At 50.4% G+C, this 19,397-nt stretch overlaps 1 protein-coding gene across 8 annotated transcripts in view; it reads left to right on the top strand.

Moving 5' to 3' along the window:
• LOC125456535 (netrin-G1-like) overlaps positions 1-18,369 on the top strand; it is a 102,367-nt gene extending 83,998 nt beyond the window's left edge. For 4 of the 8 annotated variants that reach the window (XM_059648196.1, XM_059648197.1, XM_059648195.1 and 1 more), the window contains 6 exons: positions 1,268-1,911; positions 6,216-6,388; positions 10,339-10,365; positions 14,026-14,193; positions 15,457-15,591; positions 17,132-18,368. In XM_059648196.1, the coding sequence (XP_059504179.1) occupies positions 1,268-1,911; positions 6,216-6,388; positions 10,339-10,365; positions 14,026-14,193; positions 15,457-15,591; positions 17,132-17,361 (1,377 nt within the window). In that variant the 3' untranslated portion in view covers positions 17,362-18,368. Of the gene's footprint in view, positions 1-1,267; positions 1,912-6,215; positions 6,389-10,338; positions 10,366-14,025; positions 14,194-15,456; positions 15,592-16,723; positions 16,812-17,131 lie in introns of those variants that run through there. The other 4 variants (XM_059648199.1, XM_059648198.1, XM_059648201.1 and 1 more) reach the window with 4 other exon arrangements.
• The last annotated feature ends 1,028 nt before the right edge of the window (positions 18,370-19,397 follow it).

Below are 19,397 nucleotides of genomic sequence, written 5' to 3'. Positions count from 1 at the left end.
AGTGCCACAAAATCCCATAACAGGAAAGACAGGGACCCATGGAGTTACAGGTAATATGTTAGTCTGCAATGAAGGACTGGTTACCAGACAGAAAACAGAGAGCGTGAATAAAGGGGGCATTTTGAAATTGTCAGGATGTGAGGACTGGAGTGTGACAGGGATCAGTGCTGGGACCTCAGCTATTTCCGATCGATATTGATTATCGAAATGAAGAGACCGAGGGTAATGTCTTGATGTTTACTGTTAACACAAAGCTGGTTGGAAAGGTAAGCTGTGGGCAGCACACAGAGACGGTGCAAAGAGATACTGAGAGCATCAGTGAGTGGGCAAATAGATTTTAACAGGGGGATGTGATATCATAAGGATAGAAAAGGCAAGTATTTTTTAAAGTGTGAAGCTTGACGTTCTGAGAGAATTGGGTGTTGTCATGAAAGAACACAGGAAGATAGCATTAGGAAGGTGAATAACGTAGAATTTAGTTTAAAGACTGAGAGGGGATCTTGTTGAAACATAAGAGATTCTGCAGCAATTTGATTGGGCAGCTGCTGAGAGACTTTTCCACTGGGAAGCAAATCAAAATGCTGGGTCCACTCTTCGGATCAGGGTCCAATCATTCGGAGTGAGGTAAGGAACAAGTCCTTCCCTCAGAGTGTTGTTGATGTGTGGAAGCCCCCGCACAGTGGGTTCAGCCATTTCCATCATTTTACTGATGTTAGTTTGGGCCTGAGAGGTTTTGGCAGATTCTGGGAATTGAGAGACAGCAAGGGGCGGGGGGGTGGGGGTGGGGTAGGGGAGGAATGTGGGGGTGAAACCCCAAGGTCATGATCAATAGGCTGAATGGCCTCATCCTGTTCCTGTTTCCGATAATTGTATGGGGAATCACTTGGAGACAGGGAAAAATTCCCAGTGAGGACAGCATGAGATTGAAGATCTCTTTTCCCAATCCTGCGCTGCTTTATAATTCCAGTCTGTTAATATTTTATGGTGTGAAGCTATGTTTAGTCAGAGAGCTGGCATCCATCACCGGCACAGCAGCAGTATCACTCTGGAGCTGTCTGACTGCCCACTGCACAGTGCAGTCTGATAAGGCATGCACACAATCATTCAGCTTTTCCCGAGACGTCACTACAGGGATGGCTATTGAACAGGGCGTAGAAAAAGCTTTACATGACCTAACGCTGTCCCTGGGAGTGTTTGATGGGGGACACAGTGTAGAGGGAGTTTTACCCTGTACCTAACGCCGTGCCATTCTGGTTGCTGTTTCCAGGAGAACCCGTACATGTGCAACAATGAGTGTGACGCTCGCACGCCTGAGCTCGCACACCCCCCCGAGCTAATGGTGGATGATGAGGGCCGGGTCCCAAACACCTTTTGGCAAAGTGTCTCATGGAGGCAGTTCCCGGAGCCTCTGGTGGTCAATCTGACCCTGTCCTGGGGTAAGAGCGTCGAGCTGACCGAGGATATTATCATCACCTTTGAGTCAGGCCGGCCAGAGCAGATGGTGCTGGAGAAATCGCTCGATCATGGACGAACGTGGCAGCCATACCAGTTCTACGCAGCCGACTGCCTCAGTTCCTTTGGCATGGAATCTCGGAGAGCGCGGGATCTGAGTGTCACTTCCGTCCTGGACATTATCTGCACCGAGGAGTATTCTCGGGGCTATGTGTGGAAGCTGGAGAAGACGGTGCGATTTGAGATCCAGGCGCGGTTTGCCCTGTTTGGGGGACCCTGGCTCCGTGATATGGCCTCCCTGTACAGCCACTTGGACACTACCAAGGAGCTGAGGGACTTCTTCACTGTGACTGACCTGAGGCTGCGGCTCCTCCGGCCTGCTACAGGCCCCACCAGTGTCGACCCTCACAACCTCTCCAGGTACTTCTATGCCATCTCCAACCTGGACATCAGGGGCAGGTGAGACCTTCACAACCCTCCGCCATCGGAGTCCTGGGACCGGGGTGGGTGGGGCGACTGCATGGGGGCAACATCTGGGGGGAATGTCAGGGCAACATCTGGGGGGAATGTCAGGGGATATCGGGGCAACACCTGGGGGAATATCGGGGGCAACATCTGGGGAGAACATTGGGGCAACATCTGGAGGGAATGTCAGTGGATATCGGGGCAACATCTGGGGGGAATGTCAGGGGATATCGTGGCAACATCTGGGGGGAATGTCAGGGCAACATCTGGGGGGAATATCAGGGGATATCAGGGGCAACATCTGGGGGGAATGTCAGGGGATATCGGGGCAACATCTGGGGGGAATGTCAGGGGATATCGGGGCAACATCTGGGGAATATCAGGGCAACATCTGGGGGGAATGTCAGGGGATATCAGGGGCAACATCTGGGGGGAATGTCAGGGAATATCAGGGGCAACATCTGGGGGGAATGTCAGGGAATATCGGGGCAACATCTGGGGAATATTGGGGCACCATCTGGGGGAAATGTCAGGGGATATCGGGGCAACATCTGGGGAATATCGGGGCAACATCTGGGGGGAATGTCAGTGGATATCGGGGCAACATCTGGGGAATATCAGGGCATCATCTGGTGGGGATGTCAGTGGATATCGGGGCAACATCTGGGGAATATCGGGGCGACATCTGGGGGGAATGTCAGTGGATATCGGGGAAACATCTGGGGGAATATCGGGGCAACATCTGGGGGGATTGCCAGTGGATATCGGGGAAACATCTGGGGGGAATGTCAGGGGGATGTCTGGACGGGATATGAAGGTCAACATCTGGGGAATATTGGGGCAACATCTGGTGGGAATGTCAGGGGGGTGTCTGGAGGGGATATGAAGGTCAACATCTGGGGAATATCGGGGCAACATCTGGGGAGAATATCAGTGGATATCAGGGGCAACATCTGGGGGGATGTCGGGGGGATGTCTGGAGGGGATTTGAAGGTCAACATCTGGGGAATACCAGGTGCAACATCTGGGGAGAATATCAGTGGATATCGGCGGCAACACCTGGGCAAAACCTTGGGACGTATCAGGAGCAACAACCGGGAGGACTTTCGGGGGGATATGAGGAGAAACACCCAGTGGGGGGGGCATATCAGGGGTATATTAGTGGCAAAATCTGGGTAACATCTGTGTGTATATTGGGGCAACATCTGGGGGGAATATCAGGGGATATCTGTGCTTAAATTGGGGAAACATCTGGAGAAATAATAGGGAGGATATCTGGGGGGAATATCAGGGGTATACCTGGGGGTAGCACCAGGGGCAATATCTAGGGGTAACATCTGGTGGAAATATCTGTGGGAAAAATCAGGGGACACACCTGCGGGGGAAATATGAGGGGGTATCTCGGGGAATGATCTCAGGCAACACACAGGATAACATCTGGGGGAATAAAAGGATGGTACCAGGGAAACATCTGGGGGTGGGATAAACTGGAAGGTATGTCAGAGGGAATATCTCAGGGAAATAGCAGGGGAAACATCTGGGGGAAACATCTGCAAGAAGTATCCAAGGATCATTTGTGGATGTGTGGCATTAGGATCACCATCTGGTGGCCATTGGGGAGACTATCAAAATGATATTGGGGTCTCCATCTTGGGGAAACTCAGGATGAACATTGAAAGGGTAATTACTGTCTCATATTAACATCTGGAGCACTGCTGGGTCCTGAAACATCCAGATTCCCAATTCCTGGGAATAATTCTGGGGTGACTGTCTGGCTAGAAACATCTGGAAGCATCCTATAGGTTAATGTTGGGAAGTGACATTACAGTGCTTGTGGAAATCCTTAAGGGAAATTGTTGGGATTCATACCTCCTGGGATGATCTCCCAGGGACAACATCTGGAGTCCCCCTCTCAGGGCTCACATCTGGATTGGATCACTCTCTCTGGGAGTTTCCCAGAAGATCACAGATTGTTCATAGAACATAGATTGGACATAGAACATGGAACTGTACAGCACAAGAACAGGCCATTCGGCCCAAATTAAACTAACCCCTTCTGCCTGCCCTTGGTCCATATCCCTCCATTCATCCCATAGGCATGTACTTACCTAAAAGTCTCTGAAATGCCCCTTTCATATCTGCACCCACCACCACCGCTGCCAGTGTGTTGCAGACTCCCGACACTCTCTGTGTAAAAAACCTGCCCCTCACATCTCCCTTGAGTGTTTCCCCTCTCAACTTAAATGCACACCCCCTAGTTTCAGATGTTTGAATTCTGGGAGAAAGATTCTGACTGCCATCACTATCTATACGTCTCATGATTTTATAAACTTCTATCAAGCCTCCCCTCAGCCTCTGCCACTCAAGAGAAGCCGACCTGAGTTTTTCCAGCCTTTCTTTATCGTTCACACCCTCTAATCCAGGCAATATCCTGGTAAACCTCTTCTGCACCCTCTCCAAAGCCCCCACATCCTTCCTGTGATGCAGTGACCAGAAATGAACACAATACTCTAAGTGTAGCCTAACCCAAGTCTTATCAAGCTGCAACATGACATCCTGACTCTTGCACTCACCTCCCTGGCCAATAATGCCAGGCATGCCACATGCCTTCCTTACCACCTTTTGTGGTCACTGTCAGGGAGCTATGGGCTTGAACCCCAAGATCCCTCCGCTCCTTTTTCTCCCTTTGCTCAGAGCAGCTGCTGTGAACCCTTGGTAACTGTTGTGTTTTCACAGGGATGGATTGTGCTGCTTCCCGTAGTCAATCAGCAGTGTCCTGTGTCCCTGTGCTAGGTTCACTGAAGGAGTGTGACCACAGGCTTGGCATTAGGACATCTTCTGTGGCCCTCTCCTCACAGCCAATCCCCAATCTCGTCACAGGATCAGGCAGCTCTGGGGAAGGCCAATCAGCCCCTCAGTCTGTCCTAGCTCCATGAGAGCTCTATTCAGTTTATCCCGCTTCCTAATCGCCCCGTTTTCCCCAAACGTTCCTGTTTAATTACTGAAAGCTGCTGCTGATGTTGTGAACGATTCTGACAGAACGCCTCCCTGTGTGTGGAACCTACATTCAGTCGGAAAAGTGAACACTTCACCCCACCATCTCACTCTCTCCAGGACTGGTAACCATTAGTTCATTATTCTAGAGCCAGCTGCTGGGAGACTCACCCGAGGTTTTAGTGCAGGAGAAGCTTCAACCACTAATGAGAGAACTGCAGCAGTAAAATGTTGATGCTGCCCTTCAACTCCCTCCAAGGAACAGTCTGCATTTTGCTTAGTTTAGTAAAATTTACCCAGAACTGCCAACTTGCAAAATATGCAGGGGACGGTCTGCAGATTCGGAGGCTTTGTGCTGAGTTAAAGAACGACTGGATATTATCAGCACAGACTCACTGAGCAAACTGTTCACACACTGAAACACTTGAGCCCTCACTAAATCACAACTACTAAACAACAACAATGTGCCTCTCTATAGCACCTTCCACACAATGAAATGTCTCTCGGTGTTACACAGGAGGGGAACTCAAACACAGCAGGAATACATTGGGATGGACGTGAGTTTGCAGGTTCACTTGGACGATTGCCTGGATTAGATTCTTTCCGGATTTTTTAATTCTCTGAAGGAAATGATTGCACACAAACTGTGAAGGCCTCACTCATTATTGGCAGCCCTGCCTTCAGCTGCCTGGCTCCTGAGCTGTGCTGTTCCCTCCCCAAGCCTCCCTGCTTCACCACCTCTCTCCCCCTGACGTGATTCTCTGTAAACTGCCCACTTTGGCCAGGGTCATGGTCACCTCTCTCAATAATTCCTCCTGTGGTTCAATGTCAAACTAGGTTTGATCATTCCTCCTGGAAAACACTTTGGGATCGTTTACTCTGTTAATGGCGCTATATAAATGTACATGCTTCCTTTCAGAGCAGCAGAAAACTACAACAACATCTGGCATTTCCATGGACCCTCTGGAAGAGCATGTGCTAAAGAGCTTGCAATGCAAGGAGACACCCGGAGTTTGTGACAGGTGCTATATAAATGCAGGGTCTTTCTTTGAGGGCCTGGGGTATTTGAGTTGATGATGATACTCACTCCTGCCCTGCAGTTGTTGTTGTTGCTGAGGGTCTGATGATGAATGTGTCGGCAGACAATGAGCATGAGGCCTGCCTGCTGCTGTGAATGTGAGTCAGTGAGGGAAATGGTGTTGTTGTTGGCTGCTCAAAGAGACACAGACAGCCTCTGCACAGAGTCTTTTATCGAACCAAGTTGCTGAGCATGTTCTGAAGCAGCTCGTGTTGCCTGTTCCCAGGTGTAAGTGCCATCTTCATGCCAACAACTGCATCCTGGAGAGCGGGAGGCTGAGCTGTCAATGTGAGCACAACACAACAGGCCAGGATTGTGAAAGCTGCAGGAATGGTTTCCAAGGGCGGCCGTGGAGAGCAGGCTCCTACCTCCCTATCCCCAAAGGAACGGCCAATGTCTGTGAGTAGCAAACATTTCGTCAGGGTCACTGCAAGATCCACTTCACTTCCAGCTCCCTCCCAATTCCCAGCAACTCCTCGCTTCCCAATCCCAGCCCAGTCACTGTTTCCTCTTGTGTTCCTGCGCAGACACTCGCCACGTACACATACACACACGCACATACACACACGCACATGCACACTCACACACACACACGTACATGCACACACGCACATGCACACACACACGCACGCACGCGAACACAGACACGCACACGCACATAAACACACACACACGCACACACTCTCACTCACTCACACACACACACACACACACACGTACATGCACATGCGCGTGCACACCGCGCACACACACACACATACTCACACACACACATACTCACACACACAGTAAACCTGACAACACAGGCAGAGGCCATTCACTGCATCCATCCTGTACCCAATCGATCAAATTGGAACCATTTCCCAGAAGCCCCCTCTGTGATGTTCCTTTCTCAGGATTCCCCTGATTCCCTTTTGAAAGTTATGATTGAATCACAACACGGTGGCTCAGTGGTTATCACTGTTACCTCATAGCACCAGGGACCCGGGTTCGATCCCACCCTCAGGTCACTGTCTGTGTGGAGTTTGCACATCCTCCCTGTGCCTGTGTGGGTTTACTCCGGGTGCTCTAGTTCCTTCCCACAGTCCATAGATGTGCAGGTTAGGGTGGATCGACCTTGTTAAATCGCCCCATAGTGCTCAGAGATGTGTAAATTAGGTGGATTATAGGGGCATGGGTGCGTGTGGGATGCTCCGAGGGTCAGTGTGGACTTGTTGGGCCAAAGGGCCTGTAAGTATTGTGTGGTTTCTCCCATCTCCCTTTCAGGCAGCACATTACAGGTCCCAACAACTCCCTGTGTAAAACAATCCCTCTCATCCCCCTCTCTGCGGCTTTCCCCAGTTCCTTTCAACCTGTCTCCCTCGGCTCACAGACCCTCCTGCCCTGAGAGACACTGTCTCCTCATTTACATTAAAGGCTTTGACAATCTGTTTCGTGTTGGAGTCAGTGAACACGGTGAAGTTCCTGGGATTACGTGGAGGCTGAGGTTCACATTGAAATCTGTGTTACAAATGATCAATCCCCTCCGTACACACTACCCACCCCCACCGCCCAACCCCACTCACTCACGCACACAATCCTACACAGGTCTCCAAACTGACTGTCACTGTCACACACGCACACTCACTCACACTTTCTCTCTGTCTCTATCTCTCTCCCTCAGTCCCTGTCATGCTCACTCATTCTCACACTCACTGTCTTGCTCACATTCTCTCTCACTGGCATTCACTTTCGCATACTCTCTCAGTCAAACACACACTCTCTCACACTCACACTCATTCACTCACTGTTTCACTCATTCAAACACACTAACACACACTCACTCACTAACGCACACTCACTCTTACTCACTCACACACACTAACTCTCTCATTTAGTCACTCTCACTCACTCACGCATTTACTCACTCTCACTCATACTCACTCACACACACTAACTCCCTCACTTAGTCACTCACTCACACACATTAACACACACTCACAGTAACTCACTCACACACTCATTCACACACACTAACACACACTGCTACTCACTCACTCACACTTGTAAACACACACACACTCACGCACTCACTCACACTTGTACACATATTCGCTCTCACTCACACTCACTCACACACTCACACAAACTAACTCACTCACTTACTCTCAATCACACACATTAACACACACTCACACTCATTCACACACACTCGCTCTCAATTACACTCACACATACTAACACACACACACTCACTCACACACTGGCACACACACTCACTCACACTCTCTCTCACACACACTCACTCGCACATACTAACTCACTCACTTACTCACTCTCACTCACACCCATTAACACTCACACACATTCACTCACACTTATATACACAGACTCACACACACACTCACTCAGTCATTCACACACACTCGCTCTCACGCACACTCACTCACGCACTCACTCGCACACACTAACTCACTCACTTACTCACTCTCAATCACACACAGTAACACTAACACTCACTCTTACTCACTCACACTAACACACACACGCACGCACTCGCGCACTCAATCACTCACTCATTCACACACACTTGCCCTCACTTACACTCACACATACTAACACACACACTCACTCACACTCACACTAGCACACTCACACTCACTCACATTCACACTCACACACACACCAACTCACTCACTTACTCACTCTCACTCACACACATTAACACACACTCTCATTCACTCACACACACTCATTCACACACACTAACACTCACTCTTACTCACTCACACTAACACTCACACGCACGTACCCACTCACGCATTCACTCACTCACTCATTCACACACACTTGCTCTCACTTACACTCACACATACTAACACACTCACACACCCACTCACACTCACACTAGCACACTCACACTCACACTCACTCTTACTCTCTCTCACTCACACTGAGCCTAGATTGCTGCTGCTGAGGGTCTGAGTGACCTCTCCCTCGGGTTGTTGATGTTCTGTGAGGGGTCCTCGAGGGAAGGAGATCAGGAGCCTCAGTTTTTCCAGTTTCTCGTCAGCTTTCAGGGTCTTTCAGTTTGTCTGGTTGAGAGTGAGGGCTGTGGAGGGTGGGGCAGGATTGGGGGCGCAGGGGGATGTGGGGACACTGTGCCACAGGAAGCTGTGCAAGAGATGGGAGTAGGAGGGCATGTCGTGACTGGGGACAGGATAGTGAGGGGCACTGCCAGGGCTCTGTGCAGCAAGCAGGGTCAGCTCAGCATCGGCGCTAGCTGCCCAGTGCCAGGGTTTGGGACATTACCCAAAGCTGGACAGGACATCGTCTTGATATTATTCCCAGAGCCACAGGCAAACCAGCAGCAACTAAATCAGATTAAAGGGAGTAAGGTGTGGCTCAGAGACACCTGGGCTGGGGGTCAGAATGGGTCTGAGCTGTGGGGCACTAGCAATGTTCTGGGGGGCACGAGGATCGGGAGCAATGGGATGGTCTCCAGCTGATCTGTACTAGGGCTGGGGGTCCTACCAACACCAAAACCAGGAAAGCCGAGAAAATTGTAAACTGAATATCGAGGGAAAATGATCAATTCTGGGAATGTGTATTAAGTCACAGAATCAAGGCCACAGAAAGAGAAGGGGTATTAATGTGAAAAATAATGAACAGATTGCGACAGGCAGCAATGGTGAGTCTGACTGGAAGATTTAACAAACCGGTGAGAGTTTGCACAGTGTAACAAGATAAAACTGAAGGCTGTGTATCTGAGTTCCTGCAGCATTTGACCCAGAAAGGTTAAGCTGAGGGGACAAATAGAAATGAATATGTATTGTTTGTTAGGCATTCCTGAGCCTCGTATTGGGACAGGAATCTTGAAGGATAGAGATATTTGGAAATGATGGAAGTGTGACTCTGTTAGCTCATGATGGAATTCAGGGCATTAAACTCAGATCAGGAACCTGACATATGGGAATAGTATCCAACATCGCTCATGTAGGAATTTGAATCTGATCTGCAGGAATGTGACCTGGATTTCTGGAATAATATCCGAGCGATAATGCCGCAGGTCATTGCCTTTCCATGATTACATCGCAACACTCTCAGTGATCTCACTGTCTCACTGCTCACACTCAGAAATATTACAGTCTCACTCCAATCAAGTCTTTCTGTGCTGTGAGTGTTTCAGTGACCTGCTCAGTCTCTCTTCATGTGGGCGTGAGCACTTTGAGGAGGATAGTGCATGAATTCCCGGCTTGTTCTGTCTCTCGCTGTCTCGGGACAATCTCGCTGTGTGTTTGGTGATCAATATGGATTGTTAATTCACCGTCTCACTAACTCTCTCTCTGTCTCTCTGTCTCTCTCTCCAGGCCTCCCGGACAAAACCCCCAGTGACCGTAAGTTCAAAGTGATACCCTCTGATTGTGAGCTGCGAAACCAGGGACCATTCCAGTATCGGGAACTCAACAGGCTGAAACATCCCTCTCCCCTCATTGTCCATGGATCGAGTGTAGGAGTGAACAGGGAGTGAATGTGAACAGTGTGTGTGTGAGCGAGTAGTGAGTGTAAACACCGAGTGTGACTGGGGAGTGAGTGTGTAAACTGAGTGTGAGCGGGGGGGTGAATGTGAGCAGGGAGTTATTGTGAATGGGGATGGAGTGATTGTGAAGGGGGGGAGTGTGAATGGGAATGGAATGGTGTTAAGAGGGAGGGATTGAGAATGGGAAAGGAGTGAGTGTGAACACTGAGTGAGTGCGAGCTGGAAGTGAGTGAGTGTGAGCAGGAAGTGAATGAGAGTGAGCGGGAAGTGAGTGAGAGTGAGTGGGGAGTGAATGTGAGCAGGGACTGAGTATGAGCAGGGAATGAAAGTGAACAGGGAGTGAATGTGAACAAGCAATGATTGTGAACAAGGAGCGAGTGTGAATGGAGAGGGAGGGAGTATGATCAGGGAGTGGGTGAGTGTGAGTGGAAAGTGAGTGTGATCACAGAGGAGTGAGTGAACAGGTAGTGAGTGTGAGCGGGGAGTGAGTGTGTAAATAGAGTGTGGGTGGGGAATGAGTGTACATGGGGAGTGAGTGTGAGCAGGGAGTGAGTGTGAGCAGGGAGTGAGTGTGAGCGTGGAGTGAGTGTTAGCAGGGAGTGAGTCTGGACAGGGAATAATTGTGAACAGGGAGTGAGTGTGAATGGGGAGGGAAGGAATGTGAACAGGGAGTGAATACGAGCAGGGAATGAGCGTGGCAGGGAGTGATTGTCAATGGGGAGGGATAGGTTGTGAAGAGGGAGGGAGTGTGAAGAGAGAGGGAGTGTGAAGAGGGAGGGAGTGAGAATGGGGACAGAGTGCCTGTGAACATGGAATGAGTGAGTGTGAGCAGGAAGTGAGTGAGCAGGGAGTGTGTGTGTGTGAAAATGGAGTGAGTGAGAGTGAACACAGAGTGAGTGTGACCAGTGTGAGAGTGGGCAGAGAATGAGTGCGAACAGGAAGTAAGAGTGATCAGGGCGTGAGTGAGTGTGAATGGAAAGTAAGTGTGATCACGGAGTGAGTGGGTGAACAGGGACTGAGGGTGAGCAGGGAGTGAGTGTGTGTGGAGGGAGTGTGAGCAGGGAGAGAGTGAGTGAGCAGGGAGTGAGTATGACTAGACAGTAAGTATGATCTGGGAGTGATTGAGTGTGAGCGGGGAGTGAGTGTGCAACGGGAGGGAGTGTGCAAGAGGAGTGAGTGAGTGTGAACAGGGAGTGAGTGTGATCAGGGAGAGTGTGTCAATGGGGAGTGAGTGTGAGCATGGAGGGAGTAAGTGTGAGCAGTGGGTGAGCGCGAACAGGGAGTGAGTGCGAACAGGGAGTGAGTGTGACCATGATTAGAGTGACTGGGATCTGGGATTGGGAATCTCGGGAGGAACATGTGATTCTATCGGATACAGCAACAAATAGGAAGCAGGGAATTTGTAATTTACAAGATTCACATCTGAACAAAGAGGAAACTGCATCTTAACTCTGTTTCAGTGTGAGCTTTCAGTGGGAAGCACAGGGAATATTTGTGGGAAAGCTGTAACCAGAACAGGTTTGATCCTGTTGTAATCCTGATTTCCCAGATACCGGAATGGGAACTGGATGAGTCTCACTCTCACAATCCTTTCACATTTATTATGGATTTAGCATCAAACTAGTCCTCATCATTAACCCTTCGCATGCTGTTCACATCATTCCAAACCCTTCATAGAGCGAACTCCCGAAACATTATCCCCGACTGAGAGTGACCATTACTGACCGGGAGTGACCATAACTCCCCACACTGACCAAGATGGACTGTAACTGACCGAGTCTGGCCATAACTCCCCACACTGACCAAGAGTGACCATAACTGACCATGACTGATGAAGAGTGGCTATAACGGACGGAGGGCGACCGAAACTTTCTACATGGACCGAGAGTGACTATAACTGACCAAGTGTGACTGTAACTCCCCTCACTGACCAAGGGTGATTGCAACTCACCAAAAGTGACCACGCTGACCAGGAGTGATTTTGACTGACTGGAAATGACCATAACTCCCCACACTGACCAAGAGTGACTGAGAGTGACCATAACTCCCCATGCTGACCAAGAGTGACCGAGTGTGACCATAACTCCCCACACTGATGAAGAATGACCGTAACTGACTGAAAGAGACCGCCACTGACTCGGAGTGACCATAACTGATCAAGAATGACTGTAACTGACTGAGGGTGACCAGGGGATAAACAGCCAAGGACTTTTCCCCAGGGTGGGGGGAGTCCAAAACTAGGGGGGCATTGGGTTAAGGCGAGAGGGGAAGAATTTACAAAGGCTCTGAGGGGAGACTTTTTCATGTAGAGGGTGATGCGTGTATGGAATGAGCTGCCAGAGGAAGTGGTGGACGCTGGTATAGTTACAACATTTAAACAGCATCGGAATGGGGATATGGTTAGGAAAGATTTAGAGGGTTAAGGGCCAAATGCTGGGCAAATGGGACTCGATTAATTTAGGGAACCTGGTCGGCAGGGACGAGTTGGACCAAAGGGTCTGTTTCCATGCTGTTTATCTGTATGACTTTATGACTGTAACTCTCCACACTAAGAGTGACCTTACTCTCCCCACAGTAACTGTAACTCTCCACACTAAGAGTGACCTTACTCTCCCCAGAGTGACTGTAACTCTCCACACTGACTAAGAGTGACCTTACTCTCCCCACAGTAACTGTAACTCTCCACACTAAGAGTGACCTTACTCTCCCCAGAGTGACTGTAACTCTCCACACTGACTAAGAGTGACCTTACTCTCCCCAGAGTGACTGTAACTCTCCACACTAAGAGTGACCTTACTCTCCCCAGAGTGACTGTAACTCTCCACACTGACTAAGAGTGACCTTACTCTCCCCACAGTAACTGTAACTCTCCACACTAAGAGTGACCTTACTCTCCCCAGAGTGACTGTAACTCTCCACACTGACTAAGAGTGACCTTACTCTCCCCAGAGTGACTGTAACTCCTCAGAAGTTCAGGATTTGTGTTTCTGGTTCTGGACCTTTGGGGATGTGGGACGTTGTTAATTTGGGCCCTAAGCCCACAACCCCGAACCCTCAGCTAGGATTGGGACCATCTGTTACCACCTTCTGAATGAATGTGAACAGGAATGAGTCAGGGTCCTTACGGCCATCTGTCATCACCACCCCTCAGCATTGCACACCCCCCACCAATCACTCAGTCACACTGTACTCCATCTCTCACACCCTCACACTCTCCTGTCTCTCCCTCACTCTCCCACTTTCTCTCATTGTCCCTCCCTCTCTCCCTCATTCCTCTCTCTCTCTCCCTCCCTCTCTGCCTACCTCCTTCCCCGCTCTACTTCTCCCTCCCCCCCTCTCCATCATTCCCCTCTCCCTCTCTCCCTCCCTACCCCCTTGGTCCCTCCGTCCTTCCCCTCTCGCTCCGTACCCTCTCCCTCCCTCTGAGTGGTGCAGCATGTTGGCCAAACCCCCTCCCCACCCCACCCGGCCATGCTGTCGCTGCTGCACCTACCCGTCTCTGTCTTTTCCTTACAAGACTGTCAATGTTTCGGACACTCGACCCGGTGCAGTTTCCTCCAGCTGTTCCATGCTGCTGTTTGTGTGAACTGTAGACACCACACCAGGGGCCGACGCTGCCACTTGTGTCGTTTGGGCTACCATCGAAACCCTACAGCTCAGCTCCACCATCACAACGTCTGCTTAGGTCAGTGCCTGCTCTGAGCCGCACTCTCCCACACCCCCCACACCCCCCACTTCACCCCGCTGCTTCCCCCACCACCCCCCAATCAGGCTTTCCCCAGGGTCCAGCTTTCCCCTGAATGTGCCCACAATAATCCCCTCACCCTCTACCTGTGGTGGGATCAGTCCCACATTCCCCCCACCCCCAACTCCCCCTATGATGTGGGAGTGATTCCCACATTCTCCCCAGTCCCTCGGGGAAGAGGTTTTCTCCTGAATTCCTGCTGGGATTTATTGGAGACTGTCTGATATTGATGGCCCCGCGTTCTGGTCTCCCCGACACAGTCAGGGGTGGGGGGACACCTTCTCTCTGTCTGCCAGTGAACCCCACCCTCCCTAGCCCCCATCATTTTACAGAGCTCCCTCACATCAGATTCTCTGCCACCTCTTGTCAGGAGCAAACAGCCTCCTGCCTGTCCAGCCCTTCCTGACAGTCAGACCCTGTTTGTTCTGGGGTGTCTTTGTTAATCTTAATCCCCTCCGTCACCCCATTCTCCACTGATCTCCAGCTGCCTATAACACAGGGACAGAAATGTTCACTGCTTCCCAAGTGTGACCTATGGTTTGATACCAGTGAGGTCTCTCCTCCCTGCTGGTGAATTCGATCCTGGGACAGTGGAGCTCATGTTTGCTTTTCCTGGTGTTGGGAATCTCTGCAGATTCTGGGGAAACTGGGACCCGGGCTGTGCGCAATCAGTGGGGGCAGCATTGAAACTGCTCCTGGAGTTTTAGAGACTCGTGTTAGTCACAGAGTCTCACTGTTCCTTGTCCTGACTCCCAGTCAGGTGTGTTGCTGAGTTAGTGTTGATGTGTTGATTCAGTAATCTCTATGTACAGTGTACAGTGTGCGGTATGCAGTGTGCAGTGTAGTGTACAGTATACAGTGCGTAATATACAGTGTGCAGTGTGCAGTGTAGTGTACAGTATACAGTGTGTAATATACAGTGTGCAGTGTACTGTGTACGGTATGCAGTATGCAGTGTGCAATGTATAGTATGAAGTGTACAGTATACAGTGTACAGTGTATGGTATACAGATGCAGTGTACGGTATACAGTATACAGTGTGCAGTGTACTGTATGCAGTGTGCAGTGTACGGAATACAGTGTGCAGTGTAGTGTACAGTACACAGTGTGTAATATACAGTGTGCAGAGTACTGTATGCAGTATGCGGTGTGCAGTGTATGGTATACAGTGTACAGTGTGTGTGTGTTGTCTTGTTCCTACAGACTGTCAGTGTAACCCTGACGGCGCTCTGCACCGACGCTGTAATGACACGGGGTATTGTGTCTGCAAGTCTGGAGCAACAGGGCCCAAGTGTGACAAGTGTCTGCCTGGATATTACTGGCACAGGGGCTGTCGAGGTCAGTACCGATCCTACCCAGCTCCTGTCCTCACTCCATCCTGCCTTTTGGCTCTCAGAGACAGCAGGGCATCCAAGAGCAGAGTAACCGGGGACACACACGGAGGTTTTTACTGAAAGAACCCTGTCCAAAGCCCTCACACCCTTCCTAAAGAACCAGGCTCAGATCTGTGCCCAGAATTCCATCCTCAGTCCCTCTGTCAACAATTCATCATCCACTTTGTCCCAATGCCCCATGGTCAGTGCTTTCTCTGAGGCAACTTTCTGTTCATTCTGCCCCATGTCCCTCCTCCTCATGGTCTCACCTTCCCCATGGGCTCACTCTGCTCCTTGTCCCTCCTCCTCATGGTCTCACCTTCCCCATGAGCTCGCTCTGCCCCATGTCCCTCCTCCTCATGGTCTCACCTTCCCCATGAGCGCACTCTGCCCCGTGTCCCTCCTCCTCATGGTCTCACCTTCCCCATGGGCTCACTCTGCCCCATGTCCCTCCTCCTCATGGTCTCACCTTCCCCATGGGCTCACTCTGCCCCATGTCCCTCCTTCTCATGGCCTCACCTTCCCCATGAGCTCACTCTGCCCCATGTCCCTCCTTCTCATGGCCTCACCTTCCCCATGAGCTCACTCTGCCCCTTATCCATCCTCCTCATGGTCTCACCTTCCCCATGAGCTCACTCAGCGGCACCTTATCAAAGGACATTGAAAACTCCAAATACACAACATCGACTAGATTCCTCTTATCAACCCTCACTTCTTGCACTAGTTTCCTTTTTGGAATCTGCACTTTCTTTTGACCACGGTTGCTCATATTTTCACCTTCTCCAGGTTTTCTCAGTCATCTTTAAGGAAAGTTTCCCTCAGCTTCCCTCGCTCTGGCTTTACAGGAATAAATCTACAATTCCCAGGATCGTTCTCTGCTCCTTTTGAAATACAGGAATCCCACTCAGTCTCTGCCATTTCCTATGTACAGCCCTCTTTCCCCGAGACTTGTTAGAAATCTGTAAGAGTGTGATTGCTATCTCTCCCCAAACTCCGCTAAAATTCTCAGTGAGATTCAATCCAGGTGTGAGCTCGAATGATCCTTTACATCGATCCATTTATTATCTCCCCCTTTTGTTTTTAAATGCCTATTTCAGTGTCTCCATTTAACCTGCCAGCCACAGTGACCCTCTGCCTGTAAACACTGAGACACAAACTGCTCTTCAGAGGATTCTGCTGAAATCTGTGAGTTTATCGTGTGGATCCCTCAGTCACTCCATCTGCCTCCTGGCTGGTTCTCCTTGTGGATTATTTCCTAGTTTCAGTTTCTATTCTGGGATCATTTCGCTCTCTGATTTCCCTTCCTGTTCCCCCGATTCCTTCATTTCTATGTTTCGTGGTTGGCCTTTCCTTTACAAACTGTGACTGCCCTTCGATCGATTCTCACGGTGTAGATATTTGTCGATGGGAATGTTCTAAAAGTTGGAGCTGGGTGCTGGGGGGCATTGAAACGCGCTGTGACTTGGTGAAATTGTCATTGAGCTGACCTCTGTGTTTCCTTGCAGCCAGTGTTTGTGATAACGTGCTGAGCCGGTGTGAGAATGGGGGAGTGTGTGAGGACAATGGCCGGTGCTTGTGCCAGCCTCCATACACGGGATTGCTGTGTGAGAAACACCAGTGCAGGAAGGGCACAGGAGCCTGTGTCTCACACTCACCCCAAGAACCAAGCTTCCACAGCCTGCTGCTCTCCCTCACTGCCCTGCTCATCACTGCTAACGACCATGGGCCCCTCTGAGCAGCTGCCAGCCCCCAGAGCCTCACGGGATGGTGCAGAAAATACAGCAGAATCCAGACTTCCCTCCCTCAGCCAGACTATCCCAGGGAAAAGCTAACTGGAACTAATGCCAAATACATCCCAGATCCTGGACACAGCCAGGAGTCACCAGGATGTGGAGTGAGAGAATTTCCCAGGGGAACTGAGACAGCAGCTCATCTCCATTCTCCAATCACAACAACCCTGGGGCCGACTCCGAGGCAACCAAACAGAGAAGCTGCATTTAAATAGCACCTTTCACCAGCTCAGGATGTGCCACAGCATTTTCCAGCCAATCAAGGACTTTTCAGCAAATAACAAGCTGTCGATGATGTGATAATCTGTTTGTGAAGTTGTTTAAGGGATAAGTCTCAGCAAAGACTCTCTGGGATATCACCTCCTGCTGTTCTTTAAACTAGGATACAATTCCTCATATCAACCTGATAAAACCTGTGAATTTACAATACTCCGTCAGTATTGAACATCCAGCACTGCGGCACTCCCTCAATACTGACCCTCTGACAGTGCGGTACTCCCTCAGTACTGACCCTCTGACAGTGCAGCACTCCCTCAGTACTGACCCTCTGACAGTGTGGCACTCCCTCAGTACTGACCGTCTGACAGTGTGGCACTCCCTCAGTACTGACCGTCTGACAGTGTGGCACTCCCTCAGTACTGACCCTTCGACAGTGTGGCACTCCCTCAGTACTGACCCTCTGACAGTGCAGCACTCCCTCAGTACTGACCCTCAGTACTGACCCTCTGACAGTGCGGCACTCCCTCAGTCCTGACCCTTCGACAGTGCGGCACTCCCTCAGTACTGACCCTCTGACAGTGCAACACTCCCTCAGTACTGACCCTCTGACAGTGTGGCACTCCCTCAGTACTGACCCTCTGACAGTGCGGCACTCCCTCAGTACTGACCCTCTGACAGTGCAACACTCCCTCAGTACTGACCCTCTGACAGTGTGGCACTCCCTCAGTACTGACCCTCTGACAGTGCGGCACTCCCTCAGTACTGACCCTCTGACAGTACGGCACTCCCTCAGTACTGACCCTCTGACAGTGCGGCGCTCCCTCAGTACTGACCCTCTGACAGTGCGGCACTCCCTCAGTACTGACCCTCTGACAGTGCGGCGCTCCCTCAGTACTGACCCTCTGACAGTGCGGCACTCCCTCAGTACTGACCCTCTGACAGTGCGGCACTCCCTCAGTACTGACCCTCTGACAGTGCGGCACTCCCTCAGTACTGACCCTCTGACAGTGTGGCACACTGTCCTTTGATTGCTATCGTCGCTGTGTCCTCTTCTCTGAGTGTCAGGCTGGGATTTGTGATAACAAAGTGTGGAGCTGGAAGAACACAGCAGGCCCAGCAACATCAGAGGAGCAGGAAAGTTAATGTTTCTGATCGGGACCCTTCTGCAGAAAATCTGAAATTCTGAAGAGCCCTGACCCGAAATGTCATCTTCCTTGTTCCTCTGACTCTGCCTGGCCTGCTGTGTTCTTCCAGCTCCACACTGCACTATCCTTGACTCCAGCATTTGCAGCTCATTCTGTCTTGGGCAGGAACTGGTGTTTGGGTTGTGTTGATGAAAGTGTCTGTCTATTGTAATTGTCCTTTGTATGAGATGCCAAGTGGCGCCTCCCCACAGTAAGGTCTGGCGAGTTGCTCTGCCAGTGTGAATCATGAAATGAGGAGAAGCTCTTGGTAACCTCTATTTTGGCAATCTCTGGTTGCAGTGTAATCTGACTAACTCTAACTGGTCGAAAGCTGAGGATTTGAGTTTGGAATGCAATAAACTAAGAGGAACACGCTGCTGAATGTTGTGAGTCGATTGTGTTCTAGACAAGAGCATTCATCACAGTTTATATTGTGTTCCACTTATCTCTTCCTGTGCTGTCCAGGGAGCTGGTGTCAAATATTTCCTGATCTCAAGTGATTATCCACAAAGGCCTTTTATCTGACATTTGAGATGATTACATTTTGAAAAACCAGCCATCGGGTTCGGAAAATCTCC

Source organism: Stegostoma tigrinum, chromosome 8 (assembly GCF_030684315.1).
Source record: "Stegostoma tigrinum isolate sSteTig4 chromosome 8, sSteTig4.hap1, whole genome shotgun sequence".
NCBI classification, from domain to species: domain Eukaryota; kingdom Metazoa; phylum Chordata; class Chondrichthyes; order Orectolobiformes; family Stegostomatidae; genus Stegostoma; species Stegostoma tigrinum.
This window is presented reverse-complemented; position numbering and strand designations above follow the sequence as displayed.